At 38.5% G+C, this 16,809-nt stretch overlaps 4 protein-coding genes across 5 annotated transcripts; 2 read left to right on the forward strand and 2 right to left on the reverse strand.

Annotated features, from left to right (window-relative positions):
* Window positions 1-1,274: 1,274 nt before the first annotated feature.
* LOC145890646 (uncharacterized) lies at window positions 1,275-6,684 on the reverse strand. 2 transcript variants are annotated; one of them, XM_082981774.1, is made up of 15 exons: window positions 6,568-6,684; window positions 6,436-6,510; window positions 6,002-6,094; window positions 5,778-5,894; window positions 5,357-5,453; window positions 5,201-5,277; window positions 5,011-5,136; window positions 4,797-4,872; window positions 4,553-4,664; window positions 4,072-4,189; window positions 3,934-4,010; window positions 2,825-2,937; window positions 2,611-2,762; window positions 2,183-2,307; window positions 1,275-1,618 (listed from the first exon to the last, which is right to left on the reverse strand). In XM_082981774.1, exons 1-15 carry the CDS (start codon window positions 6,640-6,642, stop codon window positions 1,537-1,539), a joined length of 1,515 nt encoding a protein of 504 aa, XP_082837900.1. In that variant the 5' UTR covers window positions 6,643-6,684; the 3' UTR covers window positions 1,275-1,536. The 2 variants fall into 2 exon arrangements, with proteins under 2 accessions (XP_082837900.1, XP_082837898.1); XM_082981772.1 differs by having other exon boundaries at window positions 5,011-5,139.
* Window positions 6,685-8,000: 1,316 nt separating this feature from the next.
* On the forward strand, window positions 8,001-10,249 carry LOC145890648 (basic immunoglobulin-like variable motif-containing protein). Its single transcript, XM_082981776.1, has 6 exons — window positions 8,001-8,689; window positions 8,873-9,050; window positions 9,164-9,317; window positions 9,394-9,533; window positions 9,622-9,779; window positions 10,071-10,249. Exons 1-6 carry the CDS (start codon window positions 8,034-8,036, stop codon window positions 10,246-10,248), a joined length of 1,464 nt encoding a protein of 487 aa, XP_082837902.1. The 5' UTR covers window positions 8,001-8,033; the 3' UTR covers window position 10,249.
* Window positions 10,250-10,271: 22 nt separating this feature from the next.
* LOC145890652 (uncharacterized) lies at window positions 10,272-11,893 on the reverse strand. The gene is made up of 3 exons (XM_082981779.1): window positions 11,640-11,893; window positions 11,450-11,565; window positions 10,272-11,259 (listed from the first exon to the last, which is right to left on the reverse strand). The coding sequence occupies exons 1-3, from the start codon at window positions 11,789-11,791 to the stop codon at window positions 11,084-11,086; spliced, it is 444 nt and encodes a 147-aa protein (XP_082837905.1). The 5' UTR covers window positions 11,792-11,893; the 3' UTR covers window positions 10,272-11,083.
* Window positions 11,894-14,969: 3,076 nt separating this feature from the next.
* LOC145890649 (type-1 angiotensin II receptor A-like) lies at window positions 14,970-16,684 on the forward strand. Its single transcript, XM_082981777.1, has 2 exons — window positions 14,970-16,159; window positions 16,478-16,684. The coding sequence occupies exons 1-2, from the start codon at window positions 15,020-15,022 to the stop codon at window positions 16,673-16,675; spliced, it is 1,338 nt and encodes a 445-aa protein (XP_082837903.1). The 5' UTR covers window positions 14,970-15,019; the 3' UTR covers window positions 16,676-16,684.
* The last annotated feature ends 125 nt before the right edge of the window (window positions 16,685-16,809 follow it).

Here is a 16,809-nt window from a genome sequence, read left to right on the forward strand (position 1 = left end):
GCGGGCGAAATTGAAAATACGAGAGCTTTTGTCGCGCGGAAAGAAGGCGAACACCACCGTGCCCTTTTTTATCAAGTAAAGAATTCTTCATCCGATGGGATGACCACAATACTGGTTGGATTATATGTAGTGTTAAATTACCTGTAGCGCTAATTAAATCAACCACACAGAAAAGGCCGAAAAGGGTCAATATGTCGACTTTGTTGAATATTGCCAACATTGTTATTATTTATTCACTGAAATACTGCTACTCCTCACATATACTGACAATAGAAATATACGACAATTGGTCCTTACCAAGGTATCTTGTGTTTAACGTATGATTTCTACAAATTAAATCAAAGGTATGATGCAGACGTAGATTTAACTACAGCCATATGTTGGGCATGCTTTTGACACCAGCGATCATTTTGCAGTGCATATCCCGGCCAATGAATAGCTTATAGGCTACTGTTATGTTGAGCGTCCATTTTCGGTTCCCCTTCTATTTCGCATGTTTTTATTTAGCTTTCGTTTTCCGTGTGATAATACGACAAAGAAAATAAATCACTGATTGATTGCTGACTATAATAGGCTAACACCTACAGTTATTGTGTGCAAAGGAGAAAGTACCCGTGCTTCTTTGTTTTTTATGTACAGATATTAGGCGTAGGATTACTTGCCAAAGGCATGCTTTCGCATCGAAAACTAATCTATAAAGATGCTTCACCCTGCTACTTAGATCAGCGTAGTGTAACTCCACACGATACACAAACAAACATCCCATTTTTAAAATATATAAGTTCACACTAATTATACGATCTTACCTGGTTCAAAAGCCGTGAGCGTTGATTATTATTTTACATATCGTGGTCAATTTTTTTTTTTTTTTAAGACACCAGTACGCCTTTGAAAAACTTTACATGTATTGGGGTATAAGAACTAGTTGAACGGCAATCCAATCTACCTTTTCTTTCGGTTCAACGCAATAAACTTCCTAAAGGTTCACACTTTCCTACGATAATTTTATTGCGTTGCTGCCAGCAGACATATTGTAATTTCTAAAACTCGATCCGTTTGACACAATTAAATGTAAGGTTCGATTTAAATTTACTGGCGCCCTGATGAAGTCTCGCTGGTTAATAGTTGAAACGTCGGCAAGGGTTTTAAATTGCTCCTGAAGGACGGATATTTATTAAAAATAATTTGTTTGTCTGCTTCAAACAATTTTGCAAAGAACCCCACACAGCACTCAAATCACCACAAAGGCTTTCGAGAAAACTGTTTATGTACAAAGCTGAGCGGTTTTACAACAAACACAAGGAGATGAAGAAAAACATACGGCACCCAACAATTGGTATACTGCAAATATGTAGGCAGTGTTTGCCGCAACAAGACAGTGCAGCCCTTTAAAAAGCAGCGCATTCGGCGCTTGTGAAAGAAGGTTTAAAATGGTATGTACAACATGCACGGTAAAAGGCAAGCCTGTAAAATTCAACGTAAAATTGGAGTACTTTTCTTTCGATAGCATGTCAAATGTATGGCGGTGTATGGTGATTATTTGATGCCTCTTCGCTTCATCATCTGACTCGATTTTGTGTTGTTCCTGGCAGCGTCGCGGTCTTGTCTACGTTTTTCCCTGTGAACAGGAACAGGTTTACAAGTTGCGCTTAAATTTGCATCTAGTGTGGTAACTGGTAAGGTCGATTGACGAAGGTTATGGGTCAATATCCTGGTTGACAGTGTGTTTTTGGTCGCATTTTGGCATCCAGTTCACAACAGGAACAAACACAACAGATTCTCAAACTGTGCGCCGTGACGCCCTGATGCGCCGTTATTAGTTTCCCAGGGCGTCGCGTAAAGAATTAAACAAAGAAATTAGGAGTTTTTTAGAAACAGTGGAGGCAAATGACAAGTTAGGTCAGCTTTAGGTCACCGAAATTTGTAAACATTGGAACAAATCGTCCTGATAGATTTGTGATTGGTGTTGCAAAAATGCGGAGAACATTTCCCAAGTTTTAAGAACCACTGGTATAGCGTCAGTTTTGTATAGCTGTGAATGCAGACCAACGAAATAATCGTAACGGGTCGACGACAGTAACATGCTCTCATGCAGCAACAGGGGGGACGGCAACACCAAGGACAAATGCTGGGGAAAAATACATACCTCGGATGTAAGGGTTGGGGTTTTGGGTAAAATTACCTGCTAGACGTCTTTGGATTTCGGGCGTTTTTAAACCGTTGCTGGAGCGACACTTTGGTCGGGTCCTCAAACTTTTTGAGCGGACCCTTGTGTGGAACCCAAGATAATGGTTTCTTGAGGCTCTCCTGGATGGCCACAAAGAAGTTTTCGTAAAGTTGCCGAAGTTATGTAATCAAACAATACACATTCCAAAATATAAATCCTAAACAACTCTTTACTGCAACCCAAACTAGGGTTTTGATGTCTAAAAGCCTAAATTAGTCCAACATGGCAGGCATTGTTAGAATATCAGGAATATATACGTAAAGATAATGCTTGCGGCGAACGACCAAGCGCTCAGGACAGCAGGCATCGCCTACAGAATCATGTTTTCAATTGAAAACTGTATTATCGCTACTGTGGTTCTAAATGTGAAGCGAAAACGTTACCTGGAGATCGAAGGAAGAAATCTTGCTGGTGGAAGTCGGCGTGTTGCTGATGATTGGTTTAAACGGGGTTAACGAGACCCTGGACGAACGCTTGCTGCGATCTACTGGGGTCTGGAACTTCGGTTTGGGAAGTTTAGACGGCGACTTTGCGACTGTGGAACAAATCAATTACGTAACATATACGTCCGTTATTTAGTGACGTAATTTCTCTTACATGATACGGTAACTTTCTTGGGGGTGGCGAGCTTGGAACGAGTCGAACCAAAGTTAGTGTTGATGCGTGAAGTTGAAGTTACAGATGGTTTGAAACCGGCAACCGACGACTTTCTGTGGAACGTTATTGTAAATATTAAGGCAGGGATATCAAACGTATTCAGTGAGTTGGTCCTTTTTACAAACCCACCTTTTATACAGGCCTTATACAACTTCACAAATCAAAGACATAATCGATCGATAACTCTTGGTTTTTAAACGAACGAATTGCATTGTAAGAGACATAATGCCACATCATATAAAGCGTAAATTGTCGAACTAGTATTAATATTAACAAAACTAACTTACGACGTGGCTCACAAACTGAGACATGATGGGCCGCATTCAGACACTTCTATTTTAGGGTATCACCTGTGACCTGTTTTTTGGCGTCATTTGTCGGCCATTGATCAAATTTTTCAGGAAATGTATTGTATGTCCACGGAGAGATTATGGCGATCGTGAAATGCGTCCTATTGGGGTTGCGCGAGTATGCTTTGTCTAATCCTCACACGTGGTTATGGTGGATAGTGGTTCATTGTTTTCGAGTACATAGATAACCGAAGATACCGAATGTGAAGCGAATTATCGCCTTTTATTTGTTGAGCACACAGACAGATACAGTCGCATCGTTTCGGAACAATAGGGGTTTGTTCTTGCGTTTTTCAAGGCTTTGGTCAGTCTGATAATGACTGGCGTAATGTGAAGAAAATAGCAGCAAAGCGTTTTATCGAATGGACAAATCCTGCCGAAATAGCAAACATAATATTTGCCGTTCAAAAAATGCAAGGACAGAGAGAATAAATTTAGCTTATTGGCCCACTTGAAAACCCCGCAACCCTTTACAATACTCCACCACAAACACACAGTAACGCTCAAATATTATGAGGCAGCATATACGCGTTTGGCGCTAAACCTTGTATGATTAACAAGTATGAGCGTCCTTATATCGGTCAAAGATATTTGTGTTAAACCATAACATCCAGCTGCAGTGATGCATCACGATTTCATAATTGCCCAGTATGCATATTTATCAGTTAGTATAACAATATCAGTAAATTGAAATCTAACCTATTGCCTTTCTGGGCTGACTTTTTGTTGTTAGCTGGGGTGAGAATGCTGGTACGAGTATTTTTTGCACTGGGGGTCTGCAAAAGTTTGTGTTAGTGTTACAAAAAGATAACTGAATAACAAAAACTACCCAACTACCTTTGGTTTTGCAAGGCGACTTAAAACATCCCGCTTTCTGCCAGATCCAAGGAGCATTTCTGCTCTCTCCTCTTTCCTCTTCTGATAATCATCAATTGACTCAAGTTTTCCAAAGCCCCTAAATATGTTATGTATTAGCAAGGTATTGTCACCCATACTTATTGCTAAGCAGGGCTTTAAAAAAATACAAACAGGCTTATTTCAAAGAACAAGCTTATTTTGTGTTTTTCGACTTGCATGCTTTAGCTTAGTTTTCTCATGTAAAGTGCCAATTTTTCCATTAAATGTGGATTATTAGTAATATGATAAAGTAATATACGTTTTTGGAAGGACCAGCATAGCCAAAAATCAAAACAAATATCACTGTTTGCCCCCGAAAAAAAGGGAATTAAATACCTTGTGCATAATTTTTAGGCCCAGGTTCGTGGTAACCCTGCCGCCCTGCATATACGTATAAAATAACATGTAATTTATTGCTTACTTCTTGTGAGCTTTTGTGAAAATGCCTGTTGGTTTTCCGGTTGTTACACCTTTGGCTGTGAACAAAGGCGTGGATTTGTTGGAGTTTTGTCGAAGTTGAGATGGGCGGCCCACTGTGAACATAATTATGAATAAAAAGGTTTAGATTTTGCATAATATGTAAAGGTTTAAGCAACTAAAATGTCAATACGTTAATTAAAACATCAGAAATAAGGATAATTTAATCTGTACATGTCTGCACTTACATTTCTTTTCAACAGCAGACAACACAGCATCCTCCATATCTTTCTTCCACTTGTTGGATGCTCTGGTTTTCTTTGCCTGTTGTTTCGAGTAAATAAGATTACATTGAAGCCTTCGTTTCAGTATAAATGAAACTGTGATTTAAACATTTTTAAGCATTGAAATTCATCGCAATAAATCTGGAGAATAAAAATGTAACATCGATGTAAATTATACCTGTATACTGTTTGCTTGCTCATTTGAATGTCTTTTCACAACAGATTTACGTCCTATTGAACTTTCTTTATTTGTTATTTTTGACTTGGTACGATTTTTGGGAATACTGAAAGTTTTTCCAGCTTCCTTCTAAAAACATTGTTGATAATTGTTTATATGCAGATCACTGAATTAGAAACACTGAACTTACTAATGAATCAGATGATTTGGGAGTAGCAGGTTGGTTAATATTTGCAACAACTTTTGCTTTGCCAGGTGTTGTAGATGCTTTTAAGTAAACAAAACATTTTAACAGAATGCAAAAAAAACAGCAATTGAGTAAAAAAAAGTTTGGACCCCTTAGTACCTGTTCGATTTCTTGATGAGCTTCTGGATGATCTCCGAATTTCTCCTTGCGTAACCTGCATGGTAGCTGGAGGAGCTGCACTTTCTACAGACAACTCCTATAAAAGAAGGAATAGCATTAAAACCCCAATTATATACATAAACCATCCAACTACTTTTGCAGGCTTAATAAGTTTAACACTCTCCTAGGTCAGGTAGTTAAGTGCCACCTTTAAAATACTTAAGGCTTTCCATAGTACTACTATTATTTTGCAAAGGACAAGTATTATTAGCAAACCTATATTGTGACATACAGGGCTTCCAGGAAAATGCAAATCATGAATTGTCCCATATTTTTTATCATACAGAATTTCTTTATTGTGTTTTTTTTTTCATTGTGCTTGATGTGTACAAAATCCAACTAGCCAACAAAATAATTTTACCATTAAATCATTTAAATCCAATTCATTCCAGTCTGGAGTAATTTCACTCATTATTGAACTATTGTAGTTACTTGTATCTGTCATCGGAATGTCAGACTTGGAACATGAAACTTCACCCTAAAATAATAAAATTTGAGAAAAATTACATCATCAGATTGGTCTACATTAAATTTATGACTAACAAAAACATAAAAAAAGTTAGTTGTGTATATAGACTAACCAACCTTTGAAACGTCACTTTCAACTGAAGTAATGCTTATTTCCGATGATACATTCTTTTTACCTCTACCTCGTTTTTTGGACTTAGCTGGTAATGTCTGTAGCAAAGATTATTTAAAAAACACACTAATAAACTTAAACAACACTTTTTTTACAGTGTGTTACTTAATTAGATACAATGAAGTGGTTCTCTACAAATTATTAAATTTCTTGCAAAATCAATAGTGCCAAAAATAGTTGTGTTTGTGGGGCACAAAAAACAAGTGAATGTTGGCTTTGACAATAAATAATGTAGGTCTATATTAACTATTGCTTTAAAATACGCATCTATAAAATTTAATGCTAAATGGAAAATATTTTCTTTGATGCAATACAATATTAAGCCAAAGGTTTAGACCTACCCAAATTCTACCACACAACATTACAGTGTTTTACTTACATTTTCCTTATTAGCAGCTGGGCTCTGAGACGTTGCTGACAAGATCTCACTCAATGCTTTAATGAGTTTTTCATTCTAAAAATAAAGTATGCCATTGATGATTTTGTCTTCTTAAATTTAATAAAAACCCACCTTTTGATTTGCCTTTATACCATGCTTCTTTGCAAGTTTCTGCAGCTCAGGCCTTTTCAATGAAGCTACATCCATTGTTTATTACGTTTAATAACAAACCTATACTATAGAGAAGCTATACAACATGTGAATTACACAACAAATGTAGCCTAATGTATATGCAATACGGTAAAATGACAAATAGACGTATTTATGCGAAGATTCTGTGTGCGTTTATTTTAACATAAAAACGACAAGTATACAACTTCAGTTTACTGTGCAAAACCTAATACTAACATCAGAGACAAAACATTCAAACTTTTTTGTATTTCCCTGGAGATCAAAACAAAACCAGCGCCAAATACTCAGGCAAATTTCGGCGCTTGTCATTGGTCAAGCTTGCGATTTGTTCACAATGATTCAAGAAGCTTGGTGCCGCATAGAAATCAACTTGATCCAAATCGAAAAATATGTGTGAAAGAGGCAGGGAAAAAGTAGGGGCATTTGTGTCGTTGACTTTTTGGAAGCCTTTTTTCTGCCAAAAATTAGGTGACAATAAAATTAAACTTTGGTTCAGTTACAGGGTAAAGGAAACATTTTACATAAAGTAACTGTGGAAATTCAAACAGCTCTAATAAAATTTCTAATAATTTAATAGTCCAAAACATTTTAGATGAATTTAGAACAGGAGGGAACTTCAAACTCAAGAAGACAAGCTGAACATCCACCACAAGATTCAAACATAATTTTAATTTCCCCAACAGAACCAAGCACACCAAGAAGATATACATGGTCAAGATCTAATCAATTGGAAGTAATTGACCTGACAAGTACTAGTGATGTAGTGGATCTGACCGCCTCTGAGAGCAACAACAATCTATGCCCATGTTCCAACCCATCTTGTGATGTAAATAAAGGCACTGGTACTGTTTGCTCTAGTTCACTGTTACGTACCGGCCTGGTAGACAGTTCATCAACTTCAATTGCAAAAATGACATGCCCAATTTGTCTTGAGACCCTAGTAAGCACTTTGCAAAAGGGTGATAAAATCAGTTCAACCATTTGCGGACATATTTTTTGTGAAAGCTGTATCAAAACTGCAGTAAGGATTACCCGACGGTGTCCCACATGTCGCAGGCTAATTGCGGAAAGACATGTTCACCCACTTTATTTATACTTTGCAACATAATGCCTTCTCCAAATACGATTACACTGTTATGCTCTGTTCTTGCTGCTATATTATCCAATATATTTTTTTGTGCTTAAATCATGTCATATTGCCCCCTTTCAAGTGTTCAGTTGTGATTCACTTTCATTCATTTATTTGAAATTCAAATCTATGCACACAAATGTCCTTTATTTTCTTTGTTGCTGCCAGTCATGCTGTTGAGTTGAGAAAACCTAAAACTATGTATTTATTATTTTGTGCTTAAAATTTATTCTGTTACAGACTGTTGATGTTAAACATTTAAACAAAATATTGCAACATGGGGAACTATGTGTGGAAAGCCAAAGGAAGGTCTCCAAGCGTTTACCTGGCATCAGATTCAGAAAACTTTCCAAGTGATGAAGAAGAGTATGAAAGCTGCTTTGAAAGTGAAAGTGTGTTTTCAAATAAGCACTCTGATAATATTGTTGATGGGCAAGCAGAAAGCAATACAGCACAATTTACCCATGCTTCTTCAAGTTATGCCAGCCAATTGTTCAAATTAAAGGAGTTTGCTTTAACCGAAGAGCAACTCAGTGAAAAAGTAACTATTGATGAGTTTTTGACTTCTGAATTTGATGAATATACTCAGTCTGAGGATATGAGTGATGGGGAAAACCTTTTTCCTCCTGTGCAATCAAACCTTTCCACTTCAGACTTGGCCACATCCTGCCACACAAACATGGAAAACAGGCAACCATCACTTTGTATTGATCAAGGGGCAGGTGGGGATCAAGCTAACGCAAAACTTATGTCTGTAAATGAATTCATTAAATCAGAAAATGAAATAGAGAAGGCAGCACAGCAGAGTGCATCCCTGACATGGGAGATTAATTTCGAAGCACAGGAATCTGCAAACAAGGAGCCATGTCAGGCCTTAAAACAGAAACTTCAAACAAAAAAGCCATTAAGAAAAAGGCGAAAAGAATTTCAAAGGTTTGTGTCCTTTTTGAAAAGAAACAATGGAAAAAAACAGTTATGGTTTGGCTTAAACAAAGGAATTCCGCAGATTAACACTATTTTTTACAACTATGACCTTGCAAATAAACTTTGTTTTATTGCATTAATTGTAATAATGACATACCAGGAACTGTTTTTCAATGGTTTTGCATTTTTCAGGACAAAAGCAAACATCAATATGAATGACATTTCCTCACGCAAAGTCCTTGATGTTAAACGACTGTATTGTATGTGTCGCCCTCAATACAAAAAATCTTGTGGAATTTCATCTGTGGTCTCTGTTTGGAATTATCTGTTCAGTTCCCTTGGCACTGGATCTCTTGAGCCAATAACACAAGTATATTAAGTTTTTTTATTACTTCTGTTTCAGAAGGGTATTTCATTTTACTTGCACAAACCTTGCATATTTTTACACCAAAAATGCATTTCTCAATTTGGATTTGTGTGCAGGAAAATGCATTGGAAATACTTGGATTTAAACAACCATTTGATGAAATTCGGTTTGGTCCATTTACTGGTAATGCCACCCTTATGAGATGGTTTCGTAAACTCAATGAGTTTTTTGCTGTTCGTGGAAAAGCATTCTACCTCTACAAGCCAAAAGGTACATTGCCAAATACAAACTTAATTTATTTGTATGCTTATGAATGCTATTTTCTAACCTAATTAACTCTACACAGGAAGAATACAAACGAAGTTAATGACAGATGTTTCAGCACTTGAACACCTCAAGCAAGGACTTTGCAGCAAAGAAACAGCATTTATCTACCACTGTTACAACCACTACTTCTGTCCTATTGGATTTGAGTCCACCCCACAGGTTTCACAGTAGCTACCAATGTCGTAGATATTGGTTTCTAAATCCTTATTATAGCCTTTAATTTTTGCATATATTACTTGTTATTAAGAACCCTGAAGAGGCATATGACAGCAAGGAAATTATAGATGATGAAAGTGTTGCACCAACACAAGGTCAGTCTGATGAGCTCCCTACAACTCCTGCTTTGAATGAATGGATATTTATTGGAGAGCCAAGCAAGCGACACCCTCCTATTCACTGCAAAAGGTTATTCAAGTTTATTTTAATATACTTTTAAAAATATCATGGTGGCTACAGTGAATACTGAACAAAATAGCTGCAGTCAGTGCTATTGTTTTACCCTTTCTGTTCTCATTAGTGTAGCTTGGTAATTGACCCTGGTCTTGCCAATTACCCAGCCCCAAAAAATGGGAGACAAAAGGTTAAGACAATGGTACTGTTTGCATTTTACTTTATTGCTTTATGCAGTGTACAGTAATTGTGAAAAATCAAAAAGTGTCATATATAGTTATGCAGCTTTATCTGATGTTATATTAGATGGGATGAGATTCTTCAAGACCTTCATATGGAAGGCCCACAATTCTATGATATTAGGAGACCAGAAAAGGGTGTGCAAGTTCGAAAAACCAAGAAAAAGGGTGGAAACCTTCATTGCCTTATCACATTTAAGAAAATTGACACCAGAGAGCAGACAAAAATTCAGAAAAAGTCCTAAGAATTAGGTGTGATTGATTTGCTTGAAACACATTATTCAAAATATAGTATTTTGTTTCTCACCGTGATCCTGTACTATATCTTTAAATGCTGTGAGCAAACCTATACTGTGATAATAGAATAGCTATAAGTCTAGTGTTTTGTTGTCCAATACTTTTCATTTGGGCTACTTTTTATGAATTGGTGGTGGCATATTTACACTGTTTCTTTTTTTCAGTATTTTTTATATTTTTGTAGAGTTTAGCTGCCTTGCTTTTACACAGCATTATAGAACGGTCTATGTAGTTCATGGGTACTTGTTTTTGGCATGGTGTGAATCTTATGTTACATTTGTACATTTGCTACCTTACACATATTTCCTATAAATGAATGTAGTAAACGTGAATTTTAACACTTTTAAATAGTTGGTATTTTTAAAATGAAAGTTTTTATTATCAGAATTTCCTGTTATCTTTATGGCCAACAAAGACTTAGCAACAAATATCTGGGAAAAGGGAAAAACAAGTTTTGAATTGGTTATTTTTAGTTACAATGCAGCATGGTATGAAAAACATGGGCATTGTGAACAGGTTGTCATATACAAATCTCTGGACGTAAAAAAAACGTGATATTGCCAAATGCATGTGACATGAAACTTGTATGCCTTGGTTTCCGCCATACAAACAATAGAGTTATGATTAAGTATCACAAAATGTGTGTAATACAGGACTACACTTCATTGCAAAACTTTAGAATACAAAAAAGTATATGAAGTGTCAAATATCCCCTCCTGGTCATATTAGAAACTGTGTCGTTTGTTTCTGATATTGCACTACAAGGATTTGTAATCGAACTTGTCATGTTTTCAAAGAACTGGATTCTGAAGCTTCTGAGCATTCCTTGGTCATGTCTGAATCTTTCAAAACAGCTTGTTTCACAAAGCTGGCCCAAGCACTGTCAGAAATGTCTCTGGCCCAAGATGGTATACTCGATTCATCCAATTTAATGCTTTTCATTGCTGTTTTTACCAAATCTTTAAAAAAGAAAGAACAGTTAGTATTATTTTTTTAAATTGAAACATCGTCCACGAAACAGAAAACTATAAGGCATGCAAATTAAGTTTTTGTTAATATTTAGCCACTAATGGGACAAAAGCCCAAACTTACCAATCTTAACTGAAATATTTGGTGCTAAATAGATTTTCTATACTTCCATATCCATACCTGTATTGACATCAATTTCTCGCTTCGGAAGTTCTTCCACAAGGTCTGTAGTTTCCTCATCTGAACTTATATTAATGTCATCCACAACTCCTTCAACCATCGGCAAAGGCTCATATCTTGTGTGGAAGAAAAAACAACAATAATATCACAAGGAATTCGTGGATTTCCTTTCGCAAGTTATCTGACTCACCCTTGATTTTCCGGCTCATTTTCGTCTTCGCTGCTTGATTCCCCGTCCACTTGAAATTGCTGGACATTGGGCAGGTTTTCATCTTCACTTTCGTTTGATTTTGGGTCTGGTTCCGGAATATTTGCACTCCGCCCGGGCATGACGACGCTCATCTGCTTTATCGTGTCAATAAAATTTTGTTTTTCACATGCAACAACTTATTCACACATCCTTACACTGAATGGCTTTTCATCAACATTTGCTTTTGGCTTGGATGCTTCGTTGTTTTGATTGCAATTGCCTTATCCGTTACAATAGAGTATTCTATTTTTTTGTAATTTATTGTACGCATGGTTTGGGATAAAGTAACTTTATATATTGTTTCGGTATAATTTTCATAGATTTAACCGTAATGTTCAGAACCAAAATATTTTGGGTTCACCCCAATGAACGGTACTTCTATTTGCATGCAAAAATATTTCCATATTTCTGTCCGTACGGGGGAGCTAAAGTTTCAGTTTACACAGTCTACTCTCTAGGGCTCGGGGGACTATCCACATAGATCAAGGCGCTCGACATATATAACATGAAACAAAAACTGTTCAGGATTCTTGGTCAGTACAATATGAGTTCAAATCCAGGTGCAATACAAACTAAAAAGCTTTTTGACCCTCAGCAACGTCGGAAGGCTAATGCACTCCACTCCACCCATATGGCAATTGGAAAACCTGATCGAGATAGATGAAAATTACTTGGTATTGGTGAAACTAACACATCAAGGACATGGTTTTTGCGCGTGTTTCGCATCAAAAGATATATCTATGTGACGTTTATATTCTTTTGGGTTTACCACATGATAACATAGTGTGGGAGAATGGAGAAAATTTAATCAGTAAAATGACCTTCACTGTCGTCTGTCCTTCGCGTTGCAAGTGAAGAAAAAGGCATCGATTTAAAAGACCATAATGCCCGCAACGGCATGGAGAATGCAGCGGCAGTAGTGAAAGCAACAGTTGTCGCAGGGATGATTGACTTTGCGAAAGCCCGTCAGTTACACGAGAACGGTTGTTTTTTGTGTTACGAAAGTAAATTGCAAATCAAAAGTAACTTGTATTGTTTGAGGCAGCATCGACTATTCGAGTTGTGGTAAGCTTGTTAAGGCCTATACCTTGCGTATGTATGTATATATACAGGCTGTATCTGCCTTAAGTAGTCTGTATCTTTACTGTTGGATGTATGTATGGCAAGTTAATTCTAATGTCCCCGAGAGGAGACTGTTTAGATTGATGTAATCTTCTGGGAAACACTGGTTTATTGTTAAAATCTGTAGCACTTTGATTATTGGCGGTGGACACGAATGACTAAAGATGACCTACAAACAGTATTTACCTGTCGACCTACATGAATGCATTGGCCATGTGATTGTGTCTGCCGGTTTGAAACTGATAGATTATTGATGCAGGTTGTATTTTACATCGGTGCAGCCTATGCTGTGCCGTAATTAACAAGGTGGAGCTTTGGAGACGTACCACAATGAGGGTTGGTCAAGTCTAATTGTCTTGCCCGTGCGTATTCTTTGAGCATCAATGCATCGTAGGTACCACAAAGTGGAAATCTGTGTGTCTGCTAGTGTAGAATCTAGCACAGTGCCACAATCAACAGCTGCACTGATGAGACCTTACAAGTCGAAACAGTGTGTACACCCTGTCTGCATCTCTCAATGATTAGTATGGCTCTTATGCACATAATGCATCGGAGCTTTGTGAAATACGCCCCTTGTAGCACACTTTTCTCCATTGCGCTCTTCTCTGTGCGGCTGGTTGGTAATTACTCGGTGAACCAGCGTCATGCGTTGCTGCTCATCGTCGGTTAATTGCCGAGAGCCGCGTCGCCATTATGTCATAAACTTTTGCTTCTCCTGCAGCCGAGAGATGACGCAGCTTGTCTGCCGCAAACGGAAACATAAGATCGTGTCTTCGTTTGTTGCGACTGCAGTATAGTTGTAGTAGAGAGTGTCCGCCCGAGTAAGGCTTGCTGGAGACACGGCGGTGTTGCCTTTGTTTTATTGATCGAACTCAGTCTAATATACCCTCACTGACAAGGAGGGGCTTTCGTCATTTTGCTTCGATAATCGATTCCGTGTTTACGGGCGGCTTGTTCCGGTAAATGTAATCTTTGTGTTTTTAATAGTGATTAGGTCTGTAGTCTGCCCAGATAGCAAGCAACCGTCAGTTGCTCAGATTTACTGAAAGAGATTGTTTGACTTTATGGTAATTTCTCTGAATAGTCGTAGAACCATTGAATTAAATATAAACAGCGTTTGGAGAACCAATTTCTTCGTATTGTGTTGAGCACTTCTACAGTTTTTTTAAGCAAAAATTTAATATGCATAATAACTACCCGGCTAAGTTCTGTGATATAAAGTACACAGAAGAAAAATGTGTCTTAGTGGCGATTTGATGCAGCCTCTTACACAATATAGTAACAACTCGCGTTTATGGCAACAAAATTGCCGCGTTAAGGTCTTAACAGACGTCAAATTAAAAACCTCATCAAGGTCATTAGTCAGCTGGACTCGCTTCTTCTAAAATCAGCTGCACCGTCCGCGTTCGTTAGACGTTTATGACCACCCCGGGGGTACTAAGTCTTGATGTATACATCATGTCTGCAGGTCTCCCTTGTTTGGGCAAAATGTTGTTTAAGGGCACTGCGTTGGTCTATTTATACTCTTGATTGTCTTTATTAACGATGTCGTTGTTGATGTTCAACATTCAATTTTACTTTACTGAGTAAATTGTGGCCACGAACTAATGTATACTTTTGATATCTATCAGAAAACGTGACCTTGGTGCTTAGTAGGAAGAGAAATTACCGCTTAAGAGCCTATATTGACCAGAGTATAGATTGGGTGTACAGTTTTATATACCTTCACAAAATCAAACCTTAAATAATCAAACACAGTCGGTATTACCTTTATTGATTTATCTAAATATTCCCAAATTAAATCTCATGCAGAGAAATTTCTGAAAGGCAAGTTTTTCTCATTTTGATCAACATATGGTTTTAAACAAGTTCGGGTGTATTTTGCATGTCATGTGGCGCTAAGTGTGTTTATTACATTGATAAGCTTGGCAAGATTGCTGTACTTACTACTGGATTAACATAATAGCGTAAATTGGGGGGTGGGGTAATCAGATTTTAAATCTAAATTTAAATGCATCATATATTTCATACATGAACAAATTCAGATAAAGTGCAACTTAAATTGTTCAACCTTATCTCTACGTAAATCATATACATGCTTTAATTTCTTTTTATGTCTACAGCGTTGGGTGTCATTACTTTGTGCAAATGTATGTTAATCGATAAACTGTACAGCTTCACTTGACACTGGATTCACCATGTCGACTCTGACCGCCATAGCGGTTATCTTGTTCCTTGTGTTTTTCGTTGGCATCGTCGGCAATGCAGTCGTTCTATTTGTGTTGATTCGACAACGCAGCACCTGGTCCGTTACCACCACCTACCTCTTCAATCTCGCCCTCGCAGACTCGTTGTTTATCTGTTTTGTGCCCTTTTGGGGCCATTACTACCTCTCAGGATACGACTGGGCCTTCGGTCTCGGCATGTGCAAACTTACAGCCGTGATCACGTCGGTAAATATGTACGGGAGTGTATTTTTCCTCACCGCTATGAGCGTGGATCGTTGGATGGCGGTTGTTCATGCTACGTCAGTCAATCTCTTCCGCACCTCTACAGTGGCAAGGTGGGTTTGTTTCATGATATGGAGCGCCTCGTTGCTCCTGTCAATCCCCAGAATCATCTATCAAACTCTTCGGGCCTTTAGTCCAAACGGGAATTTACCAAACGTCATTGAAGCGACAAACGGTAGCGACCCGACATCGGCCACCGAAGGAGGCTTTGACAGTGTAGTTTCCTGTCAGTTGTACATTCCATCCAACTACACGAGCAAAGCGGCCATAATGGGCACCCTTGAGTTTATACAGAGCATGGTTGGCTTCGTAATACCCATGACTGTAATCTGCATTTGTTACGCCAAGATCGTGCTCACAGTCAAACACAAAGTGATAAGCAAACGAGTGCGCAAGGACCGAGTGGCCAAACTGGCCGCTTTTATCATCGCTGCTTTCTTTGTGTGTTGGCTTCCCTTCCACGTCATGAAGCTGATCTCCGCCATCTTGGGCTGGTGGTTGGACGCTTATTTCAACGAAGAGTTGTTTATCGCGATCAACCCATTCACGATCTGTTTGGCGTACGCCAACAGCTGCATCAACCCCATCGTGTACGCCTTCACGACCACCAACTTCCAGGAAAACATCAAGGACATGTGCGGGTCGGACGAGACGCGTCCATACAAGATGACGGTCGGACATCCGGGACACCCGGAAGAGAGGAAGAGTCCTGGACATAGGAAGGGAGGCAGTCCGTGTCTGAACGCGAATCCGGATCCGAAAGCGAAGATTTGGGCCAACAAGGAGAAGGCAAGACAGATCCAAAACGTGCAAGTTCACCCTCCTCCGGTATGCAGTCTACATAACGTGTTGTGGTATCTCCATACAAAGTTATAGCCAAACGTGGCGGTTACTTTTCACGCTGAAAGATGAAAAGCGCGAGTTTTGAAGCGTTGTTTAATTTCAATTTTGAAACTCAATTTAATTTTTCGTCTAGATGCTGCATGTAAAGTACGCTATTTAGCTTTGGTAAAATTTTGTTGTTGAAAGTTTCTTAAAAGCGTAATTTGCTGCATGCAAAGTGCGCATAGATCACTTAGACGTCTTTGCACGATTCACACGCTATTCCATATGCCGTTTTAACTCCCGCCAATCATTTGCCTGCAGTGCGAAGAGCAAACGTCTTTGCGACCTGCCGACGCTCAGACCGGCGATGAGCAAAGCTTCTCCTACTATTCATGCCCAGCCGTGATGCAGGGTTTGGGGAAGGCCAACGATGAGTGCGCACCCGAAGTGGACTCAGCAGTCCCGTTCTCGACCCCGGATGCCAATGCTTACAACACATGCGATACTTGCGAAGCTTGAAGCGTTTATCGGGAGACAATAGCCTGCTGGCCTGCCTGTCGGGGTTGGGCTGGCAGTGCGTGTTGCCATCATTTCAGGCAAAGATGGCAGTTCCATTTTCCAACCATACTGTGATTTATCTGTTGTGACTTGGC

This window comes from Ascidia mentula, chromosome 2, assembly GCF_947561715.1.
Source record: "Ascidia mentula chromosome 2, kaAscMent1.1, whole genome shotgun sequence".
Classification (NCBI taxonomy): Eukaryota; Metazoa; Chordata; class Ascidiacea; order Phlebobranchia; family Ascidiidae; genus Ascidia; species Ascidia mentula.